This window comes from Gopherus flavomarginatus, chromosome 1 (assembly GCF_025201925.1).
Source record: "Gopherus flavomarginatus isolate rGopFla2 chromosome 1, rGopFla2.mat.asm, whole genome shotgun sequence".
Classification (NCBI taxonomy): Eukaryota; Metazoa; Chordata; order Testudines; family Testudinidae; genus Gopherus; species Gopherus flavomarginatus.
The window spans coordinates 258,234,414-258,255,904 of NC_066617.1; the positions used below are offsets into that span (position 1 = coordinate 258,234,414).

A 21,491-nucleotide genomic window follows, 5' to 3' on the forward strand; every position below is an offset into this window, starting at 1 on the left:
CTCTGGTGCCCACTCATGGAATAGAATTCATTGGGGCCATTCTAGACTCCAAGCTCGCAACAGCCTGCCTTCCGTTACCCCGGTTTCGGACACTAGTCTTGGCCATAGAAAGCCTTCAAACTTTCCCGACGACCTCGGCCTGTACCTGCCCCAGCCTTCTCGGTCACATGGCTGCGTGCACTTTGGCGTGCTTGGTTACAAAACTACGCCTGCGTCCCCTCCAAGCCTGGCTTGCCTCAATTTACCGCCCAGGCAGGGACTCCATAGACATGGTCGTCACCGTTCCTCAAACCATCTTAGGCTCCCTCAACTGGTGGCTAAAGCCTTCCCTGGTGTGCGCAGGGATGCCGTTCCAACCGAGACAAGCCTCAGTGTCCCTAACAATGAACGCCTCGTCTCTTGGCTGGGGGGCACACCTAGGCCATCGCCGCACGCAAGGCCTCTGGTCAGCTCAAGAGCTGTCCTTGCACATAAACGTCTGGGAGCTGAGAGCAGTCCGCCTCGCCTGCCAGACATTCCAACAACATCTACAGGGCCATTGTGTTCTAGTGCTTACGGACAACACAACAGCAATGCACTACATCAACAAGCAGGGTGGGGCTCGACCCTCTCCCCCTTTGTCAGGAGGCGATCCAACTGTGGGAATTTTGTATAGCCCACTCTATAGACCTTGTAGCATCCTTCCTCCCAGGAGTCTGGAATACTCTGGCAGACCATCTCAGCAGATCCTTTCTCGCCCACGAGTGGTCGCTTCGCCCGGACATTGTTCACTCCATCTTCCAGAAGTGGGGCTTTCCCCACATAGACCTGTTCGCTTCCCGCAACAACAGGAAGTGTCAGAGGTTCTGCTCCTTCCAAGGTCTCGCCCTGGGCTCAATATCGGATGCCTTCCTAATCTCTTGGGCGAACCACCTGCTTTACGCCTTTCCACCCTTTCCAATGGTGCACAGGGTTCTCATAAAGCTTCGCAAGGACAGGGCTTGACTGATTTTGATAGCCCCTGCGTGGCCCTGGCAACACTGGTACTCCACGTTCTTGGACCACTCGATAGCCGACCCGATCCCCCTACCCGTCCATCAGGACCTGATAACGCAGGACCACGGCAGGCTTCTTCACCCAGACCTGCAATCCCTCCACTTGACGGCGTGGCTCCTGCATGTTTAACCCGATCGGAATTACGCTGCTCTGCCCCAGTACAAGAGATATTCCTGGGTAGCAGGAAACCCTCTTCCCGGTATACATACTTAGCCAAGTGGAAACGATTCTCTTGCTGGTGTCACACCCGGGATGTTGCACCTACGGAGGTTTCCATCCCCACTATTTTGGATTACCTCTGGCATCTCAAACAACAGGGCCACGCGATCTCATCCTTGCAAGTACACTTAGCAGCTATCTCTACTTTCCACCCCGGTGAAGGCGTTTACTCCGTCTTCTCCCAGCCTATGGTTTCGAGGTTCCTCAAAGGCCTGGAGCGTCTATTTCCTCTTGTGCGACGCCCCGCCCCTTCCTGGGACCTCAGTTTAGTTCTAACGAAACTTACATCCCCCTCCGTTCGAGCCATTGGCAACCTGCTCGCTCTTATATTTGTCATGGAAGACTGCCTTCCTGGTAGCCATTACATCGGCTAGGAGAGTCTCTGAGCTTCGGGCTCTGATGGTGGACCCACCATACACAGTGTTCCACAAGGACAAGGTGCAGCAATGCCCACATCCAGCATTCCTCCCTAAAGTAGTCTCGGCCTTTCATCTCAACCAGGACATATTCCTCCCGGTCTTCTTCCCCAAACCGCATGCATCACGTACGGAGCAGAAGTTACGCTCGCTTGATGTCCGTAGGGCGCTCACCTTCTATATTGACCGTACGAGGCCCTTCTGCAAAACGCCCCAACTTTTTGTTGCAGTGGTGCACCAGATGAAAGGCCAGGCCGTCTCTACCCAGAGGATTTTGTCCTGGATAACAGCGTGCATTCGGGCATGCTATGATCTAGCTTACGCCTCTCCGGGTCATATTACCGCACATTCGACCAGGGCTCAGGCCTCATCGGCCACCCTCTTAGCTCGAGTACCTATTCAGGAGATATGCTGAGCAGCTACATGGTCTTCGGTACGCACCTTTACCTCCCATTATGCCCTGGTCCAACAGTCCAGAGACAATGCAGCCTTCGGCTTAGCAGTCTTGCATTCTGCAGTTTCTCCCTCCGACCCCACCGCCTAGGTAAGGCTTGGGATTCACCTAATTGGAATGGATATGAGCAAGCACTCGAAGAAGAAAAGTTACTCACCTTTTGTTACTGTTGTTCTTCGAGATGTGTTGCTCATATCCATTCCAAAACCCGCCCTCCTTCCCCACTGTCGGAGTAGCCGGCAAGAAGGAACTGAGGAGCGGGATGGGTCGGCAGGGGCCTATATCTGGTGCCATAGCGGCGCCACGCCAGGGGGCGCCGTGCCGACCTGTCGGGTGTTGCTAGGGTAAAAATCTATGAGTAACACAGCTCGAAGAACAACAGTTACAAAGGTGAGTAACCGTCTTTTCCTGCCCGTGTTCTCTCCCAAGCCGCACAAGACTTCCAAGGAGAGGCATCTGCATGCGCTGGTGTCCAGAGGATCGTGGCTTTTTGTTTGGAGCATACCAAGCCTTTCCATAAATCGACCCAGCTCTTCATCACTATGGAGGATAGGATAAAGGGCCTTCCAGTTTCTTCACAGAGGATTTCCAACTGGATCACCTCTTTCATAAAGACCTGTTATGACCTAGCAAAGGTGTCATCGATTGTCATGGCCCATTTGACTACAGTGCAGGCATCTTCGGCAGCTTCCCTGGTGCACATCCTTATCCAGGACATCAGTAGAACCGTGAGGTGGTCCTTGGTCCACATGTTTGCGTCTTACTATGCCGTCACTCAGCCGGCCAGAGACAACGCTGGGTTCGGCAGAGCTGTATTACAATCTGCGCAGCCGTGAACTCCTACCTGCCTCCAGGGGAACTGCTGGGAGTCGCCTAATGTGGAATGGACATGAGCAAGCACTCGAAGAAGAAAAGACAGCTACCTGTTCCGTAACTGGTTTTCGTTGAGATGTTCCTCATGTCCATTCCACAACCCGCCCTCCTTCCTCATTGTCAGAGTTTCTGACCAGAAGGAACTGAGGGTGGGGGGAGCTGGCGGCACTCCTTATACCGTGCCATGCAGGTGTCACTCCAGATGGCACCAAAGCTGCTCCCCTACGGATACTGCTGAGGGAAAAACTTCCGGCACTAGTGCATGTGGTGAGCGCACACACCTAATGTGGAATGGATATGAGCAACACATCTCGAAGAACGCCAGTTACGGAACAGGTAACTGTCTTTTCTGAGGTTCATCCATCATAATTTATAAAAGATTTACTGTGGAAGTACTAGAAATTCTTTTACTAATGAGCTGCATGTATAATACTAATGCAATGAAATTAAGTCATTTTTATATACCATCTTAGAAGTCCTAGCACCCTTCAGGTCATTCAGCTCATCCTGTGCCTACACTGCCCATCACCCCTTTCCCACTTACCTTTGTTACCCTAGACCAGGTAGTCCATCAGTTTCTCCTGAGATTAGAGTTTAATTTAGTTTCCTATGACGCACCCCAATGGTGATTTATCCCCCAGCATAAGAAGCCTGTTTTAAATATGGCAAGTGGGGGAAAAGCATGAAATAAAGTTGGTTAAACTATGCTAATTTAGCTGGTCACTGTGGAAAATGCCCCAAGCCCTAGCTACAGGATATTGTTTAAAGAAACTAAACAAGATATGGAAAAGTAACCCCGTTTCATGACTCACAAGTGTGGCACCACATGCTTCTCTGTCTGCTCTGAAACCCAGAAGTCTGCGGACCAAATTTAAAGTTTCCAAATTCAGTAGAGTTATGCCTGCATACACGAACCTTGAATTTGGCCCTGTGTGTCTCCAAGCAGGACATGTTTGGATGTCCTGTAGTATCCAGGGAAGTAGCGTTAATGTCATGGGAGAATCCTGTCGATCTAGTCCCTCTTGCGTTGATGTGGAGATGAGAGGTTTACCCATCTTCCCATGCCATTGTGAGATTAAATCATTCTTGAGCAATTCATCATTTTCTGTTATGCAACCAGCTTGTTTAGCTTAGCCTAAACTGTAGACAGACAAGCTAGTGTCCTTCAGGGCATGAGAGGACACTTATCTCAGTAAGCTTTCATTTAACAGTTTTATTGTGTGCTTTTTGCCTTTTAATCTCTGTGTTTAAGGAGGCTAGGTGATAGAATTATAGAAATTAGTAATAATAATCAACAATTTTCTTCTAATTTATTGGCATGTGCTAAATTTGTCTTTTTTTTCCAGCTTCAGTATTTATATGGCCACTAGTGGACATTGAATAAAAGGTTTTCTATGTGCCCATTAAAGCTCTCTTAAAAGGGTGAAATAATTTAGGAATCATTATTGCCTTCAGCTCCTTTCCAGAAAATGTTATTTATTTCTTGATATGCAGTATAGTTGTAGCCCTTTCTGTCCCAGGATATTAAAGAAACAAGGTGAGTGAGACAATATCATTTATTGGACCAACTTCTGTTGGTGAGAGAGACAAGCTTTGGAGCCATACAGAGCACTTCTTCAGGTCTGGGAAAGGGACTTCCAGCTTCACAGCTCAGTGCAGGGTGGAACAGATTGTTTAGCATAACTAGACAGCACATTCTAAGGGACCATTCAAGGTAGAGTTGCCCGTTAACACCTCTGCAGTCAGAAGACCAAAGGAGGTGGTTAGTGGGTTACAGCTTGTTGTAGTAAGCCATTAATTCAGTATCTATTTATTCCATGAGTTTGTGTCTAGCAGAGTTAGGCCTTGTCTACACTATGAAGTTTTGCTGGCAAAACAGGGGAGGTGTACACGCTACAAAGCTATGCTGCCCCTGCCTGCAGACAACACCCCCGCAGCTCCTGTTGGCTGTGGTGTCTGCGCCCAGGGTGGGGGCAGCACGCAGAGACCCCCTTGCTGCCTGCACCTAGGAGCCAGACAGGCCGACCCCTTCCAGGAGCCTTGCCAAGCCAGGGCAGATAAGGAGCCTGCCTTGCCAGACTTTTGGCTTGTTTAAAAGCTCCCAGATTACTTTCAATAGCAACCCAGAAATAGAGGCCGATTCTGGGAGACTCCCGGCCAACCCTATTCTCAGCACAGAGAGTTCAGGATGCTGCTCCTGGCAGCTGAGGAGGCTGTGGGAGAACTTGGTAGGAATCACAGAACCGCAGGCAGGCAGAGCGGGCTGCTTTGGGAGAGACTGCTGTGCCGAGCAGAGCTGGGGGCTGATGTGTGGGGATGTCCCCCTCCCCCTGCCTCAGAATAGGTCAGTGAGCCTGCTGTCTCCCCTGCCGCAGACACCCAGTCTCCTTTTCCTCCCCACATGCACTTCAGTTGAAAAAGCGGCTGACAATCTACTAGGATGCCCTGGAACAATGGGATTAAGAAACCTACATCATGTGACACTGTACCTGCCCCATGAGGCATTGCAAACCTTTCCCAAAGCACCTTGCAGCCAGTTGCACAGTGGGATAGCTACCATAGTGCACTGCTCTCTGTGTGGATGCAAGAGCTGTTAGTGTAGCTGCACTCTGCCAACACAAGGAATTAGTGTGGACATGCAACAGTGGCTTTATTTAAAGCGGCATAACTTTTGCCAACAAAACTTTATAGAGGAGACAAGACCTTACGAATTTAAGCTCCCAGGCTCGTCCTTTGAAAGTGTTGTGCAGGTTTCCCTTGAGGAAGAGGACTGATAAGTCAGAGATCGAGTGATCACTTTATGAAAAGAGTTCCAGTATTGCCAACCTCTAATGTTAAAAAAAAAAATAATGAATCAGGCTCGCCAACTATCATGAGTGACTTTAAAAACATGAGATTATGTAAAAATAATAGATTTTTATTTGCCCTCTGCTTTTTGAGTCTTTAGGGTGCACTGGGGTCACATTTTGAAGCTTTCTTCACAGCCACAAGGGCTAGAAACGTACTTTTTTCTTTAAGAATGAAGGCCAAAATCATCACATATCCACTTGACTCCAGGAGCTGGAACTTTAATAATTACCATATGACTCATGACAGAATCATGAGAGTTGACAACACTGCCAGGTGATAGTGTTTCTGTCTTTTATCATTGTCCTATGTGAGTTCCTTGTGATTTGCTGGTTTCATCCACACAGTTGTTGTTGGGGCATTTAGCGCACTGGATGAGGTACACCACATGTTGTGATAGGCATTTGTAGGATCCATGGATCTTGAAAGGTGTTATGGGGGGACGAGGTCGTAGTGTGGAGATATGTCTGCAGGTTTTGCATCTGTTCTGGCAGGATCTGGTGCTCCTTTGAGTTGGTGTGTCTGCCACCAGACCCTGCCAAACAGCCCTGGCAGAGCCTTCCCAAAAGTGGGGGGCTAAAGCTCTCTCTGGCCCTGTCCCCACTCTGAGGCCACACCCCCAGCCAAGCCAGAGCAGGCCAGGAGCCATGGACCCTCTACCTGCTCAGGGCCGGGGGGAGGCGAGAGCAGCCCCCAGCCCGTGTCCCCGCCCTGCGGACCCCCTCCCAGGACAGATGGAGGGTTTGCAGCTGCCCGCTTAGCTTTTATGCTGACCTGACTGGCTGGGGGATGGGGCCTGAGAGCTGCAGCCTGGCCATGGTAAGAGCCACGCGGCCAGGTAGCTGTGAGGACCTGCAGAACCTCCACCTGCCCTGGGTGGAAGGTCCAGGGACAGGGACACGGGCTGGGGGCTCCTCTCGGTCCTCCTACCCTGGGCAGGTGGAGGGTCTGTGGTGCGGCACCCCCTGCTGCTGGGCTCCAGCTGCTGCTCTGGCTGGAGGGTGGGGCCTCAGGGGGAAGAGGAGGGGCAGGGGGCCCTTGGTGAAAAGTGGAAGGGCCCTGGTCCCTGGCTGCCCCTATTCTGGTGCCACTGCTACCAGAATAACAGATGCAAAACCTGCATCTGTTGTTTGGGCATCGGCTGTGGGTCTATTACAGGAGTGGGTGGGTGAGGCTTTGTGTTCTGTTATGCAGGGGATCAGACTAAATGATCACCATGGTCCCTTCTGGCCTTAAAGTCTGAGTCTACATTGAAATGGAAAAGCAATGAGGGTCTAATGTTCAGAGTGTGGGACCAGATCCTCAGCTGATGTAAACTGGCATAGCTGTATTGAGGTCAATGGACCTACACTGATTTACACCAGCTGAGGATCTGGCCTTTGACCTCTTTTTGTGTGTTTGGCAATGGAAGCTCATGTAAGGTCCCTTTAAGAAAAGGCCCTAAATATGAAAGAGAGTGTTCTTGCATTCTGCTTACCATGAGAGTGGAATGGAAGGGTGCAGAATCGAGGAGAGGAAATGGGAATGTATTCGAATTTAATCCAAGTACCAGTCATCTAAACTTGGTAGGGATGATGTTTGTTGAAACTTAAGGAAGTTAAAGAAATTTTCTTCTGCTTTTACACAGATGTTCCTGTCACTTCCACTCCAGTCACTGCATTCTACCATGGCTGCATGACTGTGAAGATGAATAATAAGGCACTGGACTTAGATGAGGCTTTTTACAAGCACAGTGACATCACATCACATTCTTGTCCTCCAACTGAGACTGGTCAATAGGTACCACTGCAATGTAGAAGTTTTATATTCAAAAACTTTCCATGCTTTTTCAAGATATAAATTATTCAGACTTCCGGCACTATGTGTATAGTTTCTCTTTAAACACTGAAGTTATGTAGGCGCTACTGATCCTCACAAGTCAAATTGATTATTGAAATATTTCTTTGCTTTGAGGTTTAGAGTTTGTAATATATTTGTAAATAGTTCAGAAGACTAAGATTAATAATCCAAAAGTGAAGATTATACCTAAAGTGAATGTTAAGACTGTAAAAAGACAGATGGATAGCTGTAATGTGGAAAATCTGGTAATATGTCAGGGTGAACTGGAATAAAAATAATATTGCTGTATTATTTTTTATTATCAAACACTGCTTTCTGATTTACAAAACATGAAAGAATAAAATATTTACATAACTTCTTAACTGCACTGAGATTGTTTCTTGGGGGGATGATTTGCAGAGCCGATACCATTTTATTCATCTTTCAATGACTAGTGTGTTCACTGGCCTCTGAAAAGCTGTAAGTAGGCTCTAGACTAGCGAGCAAGCTCATATTTAGGTGGCAGGGAGATGTGTGGGTGTGGTTTTTTTAGGATTTGTTTTGTAACATGCTCTCCAGAGGTAACAGGCTCCGTCACAACCTTTAGAAAAAGTTCTTGGTCAGTGGAGAACTTGTAAGTGAGAGGAAATATTGGGTCAGCAAGAAACAATTAAAAGGAAAGCCTAGCTCAGGTAGAAGCCAAAGTGTCTTATGTCAGTAATCAGTGAGGCAAGTGATGAAAGATACTGAGAACAGGGAATATCATGCAGTGATGTAACTTTTGCTACTTAATTTTTAGGCTGGCTCACTCACCATGAGCCTATAGGAGCACTGAGGCTTTGTGATTAAGTGTGAGCTACCCAGGCTGGATAGTAGTGTGGCTGAGAATGTGTATGGGCTTATTCACCAGAGGATGCAGCAGAACCGTGTGTGTTAATTTCCATGCTTACCAGCAAGGGCTTTTTAGGATAGACACAGTAGGCTTTGCCAAAGCTGTTTTAGGCGGATCAGACTTTCTCTCACTGCTGCACACTGTCTCTGTGCAAATTGTTGTTTGTTTTGTCTATTCACTTTCAGCTATTGCCAGCCTCTGGAGAGGTTACTAGCATGGGGATGGCTCCTGCAAGGTGCTGAGCATCTCTTGAGATGATGTCATCCAGAAGATTCTAGGATGACTGGAATTCCTCCAGAGACACTTGAAAGCATGCAGCACTTGGCCCATATTTTGCATTAGAGTAACAAATTGAGAGTGATAAGTATCTTGTTATGGTTAGAATTCAAACATTTTATGGATGAGGATCTCTTGGAGTACAGCTAGAATTTCAGGCATAGTGCAGATAACACTGGGTATGCCAGTGGTCTGACCTGAGATTTTTTTTTTTTTTGTTTAAGGAATTTTTTTAAATACACTCTAGATTCATTAGGTGACAAATTATTTTACAAAGAGAGTCAGAGCAACGATGTCTGGGGCTTGCAAGGGTCAATATGGCACAGACCCAAGTTTACTAATCTTTTTATAGATATTCTGTAGCATTTATATATAATGTTTTACCTGGTCAAAGCTAGAGAGACAGACAACAGATTAACCTAATAACCTCCAAATTTGCCCACAGTTGTAGCCAAACTGTCCAGATAGAACTCTCCCCAGGAAAAGGATGGGCAACTGGATAGAGTATCCCATGTTAAGAAAATCCTTACCGCCAAATGTGTTTGGAAGAGTGATATGGCAGCTGTACTGTATCTAGCCACTAGATAATGCAACATCGAGACTGACTGGTTCCCTGAGCCAGACAGTCAAGGGTGATGCAGCAAGACTGAAAAGGTCAGGTCTGCAGCTTCAGTCAGGCAACAAGCTTTCTGCTGTTCCCCCTTCGTTAAAGCACAGAAGTCCATGCACATTCAAAAGGGACCAGATAAAAGTTCTGAAGGACATTTATTTACTGAAAGTAAATGAAAAAGGAGACAGGCTTACAGAGGAATGAGAATAGGTTGCGTATACCAGTCATAATTTCATTTGTCTTACCTTTTGAGGCATGAGGGGAGAGAAATCCAAATACTCCAGATGCTGCTTCTGTTAGGAGATGATGATGGATTAACTGGTGACATGATTAGGACCTAGGAAAAGTTTTATTCAGGGTTCTCATTTCCAGCCTTACTGGGGAACGCATATGTATCATAGCCTATGGTGATTCTCTATTGTATTTTTTTTTTCCTGGTCATTTCAGGTCTTTTCCTACATCAGTATCTCATCCTTTCAACTTGAAGTAGCTCTAAAGAAAACAGCACAAGCTTGGAAGATGTCTGACACTTCCTACTAATTGGAGGAACAAAACCCAGTTTAAGCTTTGTTCTTTTCAAAGAGCACCTGCTAGTAAAATAGTTTCACCTCTAGCATTTGTGATATTTCTGCAGTACTTCCCAAACAAATAGCTGTGTGGCATATATGAGTCACAAATCTGTGTGACCTTTATTAATGCCAATGGTTATATTTATAGTGCCAGAATTATCTTGGATACTAGAAATAAGAATTTTGTGGTATGAGGTGGTGCTGTGCAATTCCACACTCGACATTACGTGAAAGAGGTTATAACAGTGTACTGTGCTTAAAAAAAGTTAATTGAAATAATTGACATACATGGGAAATGCATCATTTTGATGCAAAAATTGCTCCAATTATTTGTGTGTGTAAAGACTTTATATACCTGCTTTGTGTGGACAAAAAGTTATGATTTACAGTATAAAAATATGGAGGATATGGGAATGTGTATTATTTCTAAACTGATATCTGTAATACTATACAGCAGCACTCAGCCTGGGGGAAAAGGTGAGGGTGGTGATGGGGTTTCTTCCACACGTCTTTGCTTTCTAACTGGCAGCAGTGAGACATCAGAGTAGGACACATACCTTCCTCTTCAATCAATTGTGCAGAAACAGAGAAATTTCCATTCCCCCCACCCTCCCTTTTGAAGTAGTTCAGGTAGTTCCCTAAGCCACTGAAGTTAATGGTGTCTGTCCATTCTAAAACTTAGAGTTCACACCGTGTGCCTTCTATGCTTCTAACCAGCCAAAATTCACATTCTACAAAATTGGATACGTGCAGTTTATTTTGTACCTGAGAAATTGAGCTGTTTGTTGTCGTTATATTATACAGTCATGGAAATCCAAGCACTTATGATAAACTAAAATCATTAGCTCATGTGTTTTGAAAGTAATTTACTCTTCTCTCCACCTTGCTTAAATTTTTTTTATTTTTTTTTAGCTTGAGTGCAAAAATTCTGTTTGCCTTGCTCCTGCCCTGATCCTGATCCTTTTAAGAAACCATTCTAAACTGAATAGGTAGGTTTTTCTGGTGCATGTTGAATAACATGTGATATTTTGTACTGAATTCATTTTTTTGATGTTTTGCTGTGATTTCAGCTGTTCAAATGTTCACATCCTTTGAAGGAAAGCAATCTAGTATTCTTAATATATAAATTTTTTACTGTAACAACTGCTTAAAAACTTATGGATAAAATATGTCCCCCTTCCCATTTTGCACACTGACTGTTGGGAAACTTGTTCAAGTTTCCAGTGTGGCACTGATTAATTGCTGCCCAATGAGCTAGGTCCATGGAGCAAACTACATTTTCTGTGCTGTCCCACAGTCCTGGTGTGGCAAAGAACATTGAGGCCCTAGAGTGCTGCAGGAGGAATCGGCAACTCAGGAAGTCATTAATTAATTATTTTCATCCTTGTTTAAGCACTGTCATCCCTGATTATGGCAGCATATAGCTGAGAATAGTGCTTGCTACTTATCCAGAAGAGGGAGTACAAGATCATGTCTTTCCTTTGGGTGCTACCTCCACAGGAGTTACTGGGGGCTGGTCCACACTACGGGGGGAAATCGATCTTAGATACGCAACTTCAGCTACGTGAATAACGTAGCTGAAGTCGAATATCTAAGATCGGATTACTCACCCGTCCTCACCGCGTGGGATCAATGTTCGCGGCTCCCCCTGTCAATTCCAGAACTCCGTTGGGGTTGATGGAGTTCCAGAATCGATATAAGCGCGCTCGGGGATCGATATATCGCGTCTAGATGAGACGCGATATATCGATCCCCGAGCAATTGATTTTAACCCGCCGATACGGCGGGTAGTATGGACGTAGCCTGGGTGTATATGTATTTTTAAATTCTCTGTAGTGGAAGGCTGGATGGGGAAAAAGGAACACTGAGCATTCACCAATGCATTGCAACATTTTCAAGACTACTGGACAGGTCTCTTTTTACATAATTTAGGTCAACATGCAGTATTTTAGTTTCCACTTTAACTAGAAAAGGAATCATTTGCCCCCATCTCCTCTGCCTTTTACAGTATATGGAAAAATACAGAGTTCAGTACTGTACTAAGTATTATATACAGGTTAAATACTTAGCTGGAAATTGCACCTTTAGCTCACTGACATTTTATCTTTGTTAGCATTAGCTGGACTGGTACACAATTCAGACAGAATTAAAACAGCCTTGTTCAAATAAAATTTTATATTTGTACCTTTTCAGAATAGGACAATACTAACTGGGAACTTGACCTCTGAATTTTGCATCCAGTTTCTTGTGATGTGTACACTGACTTAGGTACAGTATTAATATACAAACACAGCATATTGTATTGTCAAACAATTGTCACACAGTATTTATTGGAACATTTTTACCAAAAAGGGGCTCTTAACTGAATAGTATATGGTAAAAAAAAATCTCATTTCTTTCAATCCAGATTCCATGTATATTCACCAGACTATAAGAGTTCTAATTCAGAAGTATCACTCTATACGGGTTTATGAAAATGGAACCAAGTATCCTAAGTGTGTTTCTTTTTTTCTTCTAGTGGGAAAAAAAGTCACTATGTATTATGCTGAGAGAGAAAATCATGTTCATGTTAGCCAGACAGCACTGTTCCAATTGACTACATGCAAACTGTGTGGTGACTGATACCTTCCTCTGGTGACACGCCTGCCTTAGGTTTCCAGGATTCTGGTTAGCTCAGAGAGAGTTGGAGTTAAACAGTTTCCTTAATAGTTTGCTTCCTGTGCAGCTCAGAGTTTCCAAAGATGTCTTTAAAAAAAAAATCAGTTAAAATGTAATTGTGTTCTAGGGTGCATACGGTGGAGGCTTTTCTTCTGGCAGAAAATACGTTGGTGTGTATAGTGGCGGGGCATTGGGTGGGAGACCACAGTTCGAGCTGGACTGAGATGGAGGCTGAGTATCATCAGATAAAGAAATATCAGTAGATGATGATGCTGGAAAATGGCTTGCAGGCTGTAATTAAACAAAGAAAAAATGCCATCTTCAGTAAGGGATTACAGACATGTTTGCAGCTATACTGTATTAAATGTATATAGTATGTACCATTAAACCTCTCACACATCTGTAATGTGGACATCCCTGTGGTGTTAATGCACACGTTTAGACTGACATACAGTGCATTTGGAGGTGAGACAGTTTACACTTATCACTTAAGTTAGTCTTAATATGAGTTTTATGCATGCAATTCACCCTCTGTCTAGGCAACTGAATAAAATACTTTTGCACAAAAAAAAAGAATGCTCTAGTCTCCCAGGTAAATCAGTATAGCAGAGTGGGCTTTAAGAGAGATGTAGATGTTTATTTAAAATTAATATTGCTACCTGGAAACTATCCTAGGGCTGTAGGCATTTATATACAATAGTTACCTTTTTGATCTCATAAGCTAGTCAAAGTTCAGGGCTCTGTACAAACTGTTGGTGGAGTCTGGTTTCTTTGATGCAATCTTGTCTACAAATCATATACAAAATTCTATTTCCCTGAACAGAGGAGCAACCAAACACCAGGGCAGCATCCTTGCTCTCAGCACCAAAACTGCATTCAGCCAGCAACCTCTCTACCCCCAAAACAGGTCGGTCTCTAGGCTTTTTCCAGCTCTGTGCTCCCAGCTGTGTCTGCTTTTGTCTCTTGTGCTTCTTCACTCACATACATCTACTTCCCCCAATGGAGTCCTCTGCCCACGCAGTCCAAATTACAGGGCAGGCTCACATGCCCCTTGTGTCGTAGACAGCAACACAGCTCCGCCTTACAGCTATTTTAAATGAGGGGTAGAAGTCATAACAGTTTAAGTAAGATATTGTAGATAAGGTTGAACCTTATTTCAGTATAGGATACCTATTCTCTGATCCACTTTATAGCCCCCTGGGTAAGTACGGGGGGTGTATAGATAGAAAGATTTGGATATCTAATATATACGACTGATTGGACTGTAATACTCTGACTCCTTTGGATTTGGACTGGAGTGAGGAGCTCTAGGTGCTTATGAAAGCAGCCCATCTTCAACCACTAATGCTTCACCCACTTTCTTAAAAACAAAAGGGCACATTGACCCTATGTGGGGGAGTTTTGCCCTTGACTTCAGAGGGGCCAGGATTTCATCCTTGACCCTCAGATGTTAATCACCTGCCATTCCAAGGGTGTCAGCTGAAGTGTTGAGTGGCCAAAAGACCCTGAAATTTTTCAATTTTAAAAAAAAAAAGCTATTTAAGGGAAATTCAAACCCTGACAAGTAAATGCCACTGTCCCAGGTACTTAACATTTTAAAAATCATAATTTTCTATAATAGTGGTATTCTAGTACTGGTAACCATTGCACCTAGGTAAATGTCTCCTTTACCAGACCTGAGATCCCCTGTGCTGTTCATTCTACTCTCTACATGCATGGACCTCTCCGTGAGAATTCTGTGCAAGCAGAGACATTAAAGCTTTGGAGTCAAGAAGCCTTTGTGTGCTTCTGAGAAGATAATTTCCTCCTCTGTTTATGGATGTGGTTGATTTAAACAAGGGCTGAGAGAGGGGATTTTGTAATAATCTTATTTCTAATGATACAAATGCATGGTTACAGCACATACTAACCATAGTGTAAAATCAAAATTTTCTGATATTTTCACACTAGGCCTAGAGTCTCCTCTTGTCTAGTTTTTCCTTTGTCAGTAACGTCTAGACCAACCACCATTACTGCAATCATAATTATCTGTTCAATTAGCCATTCATTGTCAACACCCCTGATCAAGTGAGAGTGGCTGTACGGTAGCATTCGAGTAAACTGTGCTATAAGCCAATTTTAGAAATAGCTCTAACAGAATATCAGGGTTGGAAGGGACCTCAGTAGGTCATCTAGGTCCAGCCCCCTGCTCAAAGCAGGACCAATTCCCAGACAGATTTTTACCCCAGTTCCTTAAATGGCCCCCTCAAGGATTGAACTCTCAACCCTGGGTTTAGCAGGCCAATGCTCAAACCACTGAGCTATCCCTCCCCCTTGGTAAATAAAAAACACTGGCTTATAGCTGTGTAAAACAGTTTGTTTTCAGAAATAATATTCTACCTTTTTACAACAACAGGATTCTCTGCTAGCTATTACAGAGCCCCTCAGTATGTTGACCAGTTGAGTTCAGCACAATGTGGACTCAGGTCCTGATTTTTTAGCTGTTACCTAACCAAGCAGAGACTGCCATAGGGTTACCTGTGGAAACTCTGTCTCTAACTCTGAGCACACCCACAGTCAGGTGTGTGTGTCCTGATTCAGTGGTTAGGGCCCTCAGCTGGGATGTGAGAGACCCAACTTCAGATCCCTGCTCATGTCTCCTACATTAGTGCCCTAACCACTGGGCTGCAGCAGCATTGCTTGGCTCCAACTGCTGCAGCAGGTACCTCTGGAAAGCCTGGGTGCTTTCCACGGGTATAGGGTATCTGCAAGTGAGCTGGGAGACCTGGCCCTGCAGCAAGGAGCCTGGAAGCCTTCAGAATCCCAGCTGGCTCCAGGGCTCTCTGGGTTACTAGACTCCCTGCTGTGGAGCCAGGTGCCCTTTTCTCTCAGGCTCACAGCCAGCTTCCAACTCAGCTCTCTCAAGATCCCCTTCTGAGGCAGAAAACTCCCCTTTAAGTGCATGGGAGCTTGGGCACCTCAGGGGGTGGTGGGGATTCTACTGTCTGGTACCTAGACACTGCAATGCTCAGCACTGCAGCATCCACATCCCTTTGTACATCTTGCCCTATGTCTCTTTGAAAATGGGATGTAGGCATGTTTGACAATTTTGCTCATGTTCTATACAAGTCACTAACATGGCACCCTCCATTTGATTAGGTCTTTAGTGTGAAAGCAGACCCACAGGTGGTAACTATCATTTCTGCTTTCTGTAAATGTGAGCTAAGCTTTGGGTTAGGACCAAAGATTTACTCAGTAGTAGGGGGGGGTAATGTCTAAGAATTTGGCCATTTCAGAACAGATTATTTACAAAATGTCCAAAAATGGAAACAATTATTAGACAGCCTGCACTGAACATCTTCGCCAGTCATGAGTTTGCTCACATACGTAAGCCTTTATACTAGTGCTGTAACTCATTCCCTCCACCCAGCAGTGTGGTTCTCATGTACATGGAGCAAGGCTGGTTTTTTTCCAGAAGGATTAATAGCTTTCACCTGTGGAGACTAAAGCTTGCAGCTGATCTCTCCTGGGGTGCAGGCACTTCCTGCCTCGGATTGTCATGAACACAAGAAAAGGCAAATGAACACACTTACAAAAATATTGAATATAGGAAAATACAAAGTTGGGTTTTTTTGGAAAATTTTGGATAAAATAGTGACAGATTTATTTTTGAAAGGTGAGCGGGTTTTCATATGCCAGACCACTAAATATTTAATGTGCATCTCTTCAGTTTGGTTATTTTCTTTGTCATATCTTTTGGTTGTTCTTCACCCGTCTCTCTACTCTCAGGTCATACTGATCTGAACTTAATTATAATCTTTAGAAACTCTCAGCACCATTGCCAGTTGAAAATGATCCCTGATTACTAGCCCCTCTCTAGCACATTAAGGTCTATAACACACACACGAGTAATTGTGGTGAATTAAATGACCACATTCAGTTTTCAGAGTCTGAAGTTCTAAGATTGTAGGGTATCATTTTCAGGCATGCAGGTTTTATTTGCATGCAGGCTTTTCTGTGGTGCTTATTACTTTACTTTCTTGGCCTTCATCATTGTAGTATCTGAGCACTTAAACATGAATGAATTTTTATCTGCACAATACTCCTGCGAGGCACAGAGTTATTTCCATTCTACAGATGAGGAACCAAGATACAGAGATTAAGTGACGTGCCTAAGGTCACACAGGTAGTCCATGGCAGAGCTAGGAACTGACTTCAGGGCCCCCAAGTCCAGTCCTGAGCTTTACCCACATGACCTTCCTTTCCATCAGGACTTCGCTGACTTTACACTGTACTGCTCTGCTGTTGCCCCAGGCAGCAGTTTGTCAACCAATTAAAGCAGTGAGCGGCAGCACCTAGATCAGCAGAGAAACACCAGCAGGGACAGCAAACTCAAGGGCATTTTTTTTTTTTTTAAACACTGCTGTTGTCACAGGCCAATATCATGGAAGAGCAGAAAGGTGAGGGAGCCAGTAGTCGCAGCTGGAGGAGGGAAGGCTCGGGATTTCAGGGCAGCAGCAAAGGATCAAACATTAGCTCTTTGAGTAGATGCAGCTGTGAATTCCCTGTGTGTGTGTGCACGTGCATGTCCTCTGCACCAGAGAGAAAGAACTTTGCCTACCAGTACCTGCAGGGGCGGTGCTTATGCCCTGTGGCCATAGCCCCTCCCCTGGCTGTGTATGGGCAGCACCAGCCCGATCCCTTCAGTTCCTTCTCATCGATCGTGGCTAGAGTCAGAGCTTTATGGAATCTTCACCTCCCACTTTCACTCTCCATTTTCTGACTAGTGTCTGAGGCTTAGTTTAAGTGTTAGTAGAGTATTTGGCAGCCTTGTGTGAGGCCCTCACCAAGGTTCAAGCATTTTTCATCATAGAGGGGGGCAATCCCCAAGAGCAACCCCCACAGCAGGTGCTTGTTGAAGGATACATTACAGAAAGTGGCTCACTCTGCAAGTCTGTCACAAAGGGACTTGCGGTTCAAGCAGCATCTTTCTGGAGCAAGCCATGAGGCCCACTTTGGCTCCGAGGCCCTCATCTGATAGTTGGTCACCTGGTATCTGGTGTCTCCCTCAAGAGGAAAAGGGGTCATTCACTCCCCTCTGGTGTGGCCAGGAAGAGGTCCCATAAAATGAGACGGGACCATTCCAGGGCTCAGCGAGATTCCTTCTCCTCTTCTAGGAGTGCTGACCAGCACTGCACTCCCTCTGGCATATGGGATGGAAAGGTCCATCCACCCGCTCCTCGGTACCGTGCAGTGAGCAGCAAGGGCCTGTACTGTTGACTCCAGTTCCGACCATGGGACATCCATTGGGTCTGGTACTGATGATATTGGCACCAGTGCTAATTGTCTTCACATTGATGGCACATGAGCCAGCATCAGACCTGCTTTGCCTCTCAATCCTGGACCTCTACTAGTTCATGAGTTCTCCGGTGCTATGGCATCTACCAGCTAGTCCTCCATTGCGTCCCTGGCACCCTCTGGCTATGTGTCAGAGATACCAAGTATGCTGGCACTGCAGTTCCTACTACCTGTGCCGCAGACTGTGGATTCGAGGTTGGGATTGGCACAGAAGGCCTCCTTGAAGTTGGTGCATCCTTCAGCACCATCATTGTCTTAGCAGCAGATCCCATCGAGTGCAGTGCCAGCCTCCGTGCCGATGCCTCTCCCAAGTGGGAGCATGTCCCATTTGGTGCCACTGGTGCTGATTCCCCACTCCTCTTCGTCACTGATGCTGCCTCCTGATTGGGCTTCAAATGAGTCTGAGTGGTTCTTTGCCGTATCGGTGCTGGCTCCCATATTGTCACCACAGAACCTCCAGGATCCCTCAAGGTCAGGGTTGTCCTCGTCGGATAGGCATAAGAGATTACCCTCAGATCATTATTCACACTGAGATCGGCATCTACTCCACAGCCGGGACAGTGGTTCTTGGCCCGATGACTGCTGGCTACCAACGCCTTATGCGTATGCCCAGTGGCTTCCTTGGAATCTCTGAGATGTGCCTCGGTCCTGAGGTCGCACTCCAGAGTGCAATCACTGTTCCCGACAGTAACTCCTGCTCCCATACCATCTTAGCTGTAATTGACAGCCGAGTCCATTCCCCTATCCCCCTGGGACCTATGAAGCTCTTCCAACCAGATCCTGTGGTGCAAGAATAGAATCCATCATTGGTGCAGCAAACTGCCTCTTCATCCTCCCTGGACGAATCTATTGTGCTGAAATCTTCCTCTCCCTCAGTGTCCGAGGACTTAGTTTAAGGCATACCAGGGCCTCCCAAGACAGCAGCCATATGCCTCAGGTATCCAGGCAGAATTCCCGCCAGAGAGCGCACTCAAGCTGCTGGATGTTCTCCAATCATCAGCTCCAGGGAGAGTAGCCTTTCTGCTAAATGAGGCTCTCAAGAAGTTTGCAAAGGCCTTCTGGAATATCCCAGCTTCATTGTCCCCTATGGCGAAGTACTTCATTCCAACGCAAGGGTGTGAGGATTTCTACTCCCAACTGGCCCTTACCTCCTTGCTGGTGATTGCAGCAAATGACAGTGCTCAGCAGGGCAGGTATAAATCAAATGAACATCGGGATCTGGCAGGCTTTGATCTCTAAATATGACTTTGTCAATTGGGCAGCCATGTCTAAGCTTGCAGACAACTTGCCAGAACCCTCCAGGGAAAAGCTTTTTTGACAGTTCCTGAGGAAAGGAGCATGGTTGCCAAGATGTTATTGCAGCAACCAGAAGTATGGCATCAGCTGTCATCATGAGGAGGGCCTTACAGCTGGAGAATTATGACACTGTTCCCCATGTGCGGCAGACCATTGAGGCATCCCGAGATACTTTGCATGCTTTGGGAGTGTATATTCTGGCGGTTAAGAGACAACACTATAATGGTCAGTGGCCGAACAGCAATTCAGCTCTCAGCGGTTTTTTGGACAATTGTCCCTTCCTGTGCGGCAGCAGGACTATACCATAAAGAGCCACAGATCCCAGAAGAGAAGGTCCTGTTGTTCAGGGTTTAACTAGCTGGACCTCTCGCTCCTGGTGCCTAGCAAGCACCCATTTTGATGTGTGTGTCCAGGATAGCAGTCCAGTGGTAATCTCTCCTCCATCTCCCCTGTTCAGAGACAGGTTGGCCTGCTTTTACAGTGGTTGGGACTCTTTCACACAGCAAGCCTCTGAGTGCGACCTCCTCCCCCCTTATACATTAAAAACACGTATTTAATTCTATTATAAATGTTGGAAGAGAAGCGGAGTTTGGGGGTGGAGGCTCACCTTGTGACATCCGACAATGACCTCGTGACCCCCTCAGGAGTCATGACCCTATTTGAGAACCCCTGGGTTATGCTATACAGTTCCTCTCCAACCCTCCTCCCCACCCACTACCACATCCCTTTTCAGGGACCCTCTCATGAGAGACTGCTAGTAGAGCAGGTTCAGTTTTTACTGGCTTTGGGGACAATACAGGAGGTCCCCCTGTAACATCAGGGGCAGGGGTTCGACTCCTGGTATTTCCTGGTCCCAAAGACCCAGGGAGGGATGAGATTTATCCTCAATCTCCTGTTTGGCCAAATGGAAGCAATTCTCGGTATGGTCATTAGCCTGGGGAGTTCAACCGATGCTGCCTTGTATCCAGGAGTTTTGGAGTATCTGTTACACCTTCAGCCTTCTGGTCTTGCACTTAGTTAATTGGGAGTCCACCTGGCTGCACTTTCAGCATTTCATCTGTCCATCAGTGGGAAGTCCATGTTTTCAAAACCCATGCTGTGAGGTGCTTGAAAGGAGTCATTCATCTCCACCCACCAGTTAAAGAGCAATTTCCTTTGTGGGACTTAATACTGTCTTAGCAGCAAAGAATCCTGTTGCACCTTATAGACTAATAGACGTTTTGGAGCATGAGCTTTCGTGGGTGAATACCCACTTTGTCAGATGCATGTAGTGGAAATTTCCAGGGGCAGGTATATATATGCAGGCAAGCTAGAGATAATGAGATTGGTTCAATCAGGGAGGATGAGGCCCTGTTCTAGCAGTTGAGGTGTGAAAACCAAGGGAGGAGAAACTGGTTCTGTAATTGGCAAGCCATTGACAGTCTTTGTTTGCAGATGAACTGAAGCTCAGCAGTTTCTCTTTGAAGTCTGGTCCTGAAGTTTTTTTGCTGCAGGATGGCCACCTTAAGGTAGGCATAGCGGTCGGTAGGTTTTCGGTGATTTGTACCGTGGTGTCTAGGAAATCAGTGATGGTCACATTAACACCACCCTATACCGAAAACCTACCGACCGCTATGCCTACGTTCATGCCTCCAGCTTCCATCCTGGGCACATCACACGATCCATTGTCTACAGCGAAGCACTGAGGTACAACCGCATCTGCTCTAACCCCTCAGACAGAGACCAACACCTACAAAATCTCCACCAAGCATTCTCAAAACTACAATACCCGCACGAGGAAATAAGGAAACAGATCAACAGAGCCAGACGTGTACCCACAAGCCTCCTACTGCAAGACAATCCCAAGAAAGAAACCAACAGGACTCCACTGGCCATCCCATACAGTCCCCAGCTAAAACCTCTCCAACGCATCATCAGGGATCTACAACCCATCCTGGACAATGATCCCACACTTTCACAGGCCTTGGGTGGCAGGCCAATCCTTGCCCACAGACAACCTGCCAACCTGAAACATATTCTCACCAGTAACTGCACACCGCACCACAGTAACTCTAACTCAGGAATCAATCCATGCAACAAACCTCGATGCCAACTCTGCCCACATATCTACACCAGCGACACCATTACAGGACCTAAACAGATCAGCCACACCATCACCGGCTCATTCACCTGCATGTCCACCAATGTAATA

At 46.0% G+C, this 21,491-nt stretch overlaps 2 protein-coding genes across 2 annotated transcripts in view; one reads left to right on the forward strand and one right to left on the reverse strand.

Moving 5' to 3' along the window:
- GAS6 (growth arrest specific 6) overlaps positions 1-8,037 on the forward strand; it is a 78,975-nt gene extending 70,938 nt beyond the window's left edge. The window contains exon 15 of the mRNA XM_050922003.1: positions 7,472-8,037. Within this exon, the coding sequence (XP_050777960.1) occupies positions 7,472-7,623 (152 nt within the window). The 3' untranslated portion in view covers positions 7,624-8,037. The remainder of the gene's footprint in view (positions 1-7,471) is intronic.
- Positions 8,038-12,194: 4,157 nt separating this feature from the next.
- Positions 12,195-21,491, reverse strand: part of TMEM255B (transmembrane protein 255B) — a 124,724-nt gene continuing 115,427 nt past the window's right edge. The window contains exon 9 of the mRNA XM_050922658.1: positions 12,195-12,958. Within this exon, the coding sequence (XP_050778615.1) occupies positions 12,791-12,958 (168 nt within the window). The 3' untranslated portion in view covers positions 12,195-12,790. The remainder of the gene's footprint in view (positions 12,959-21,491) is intronic.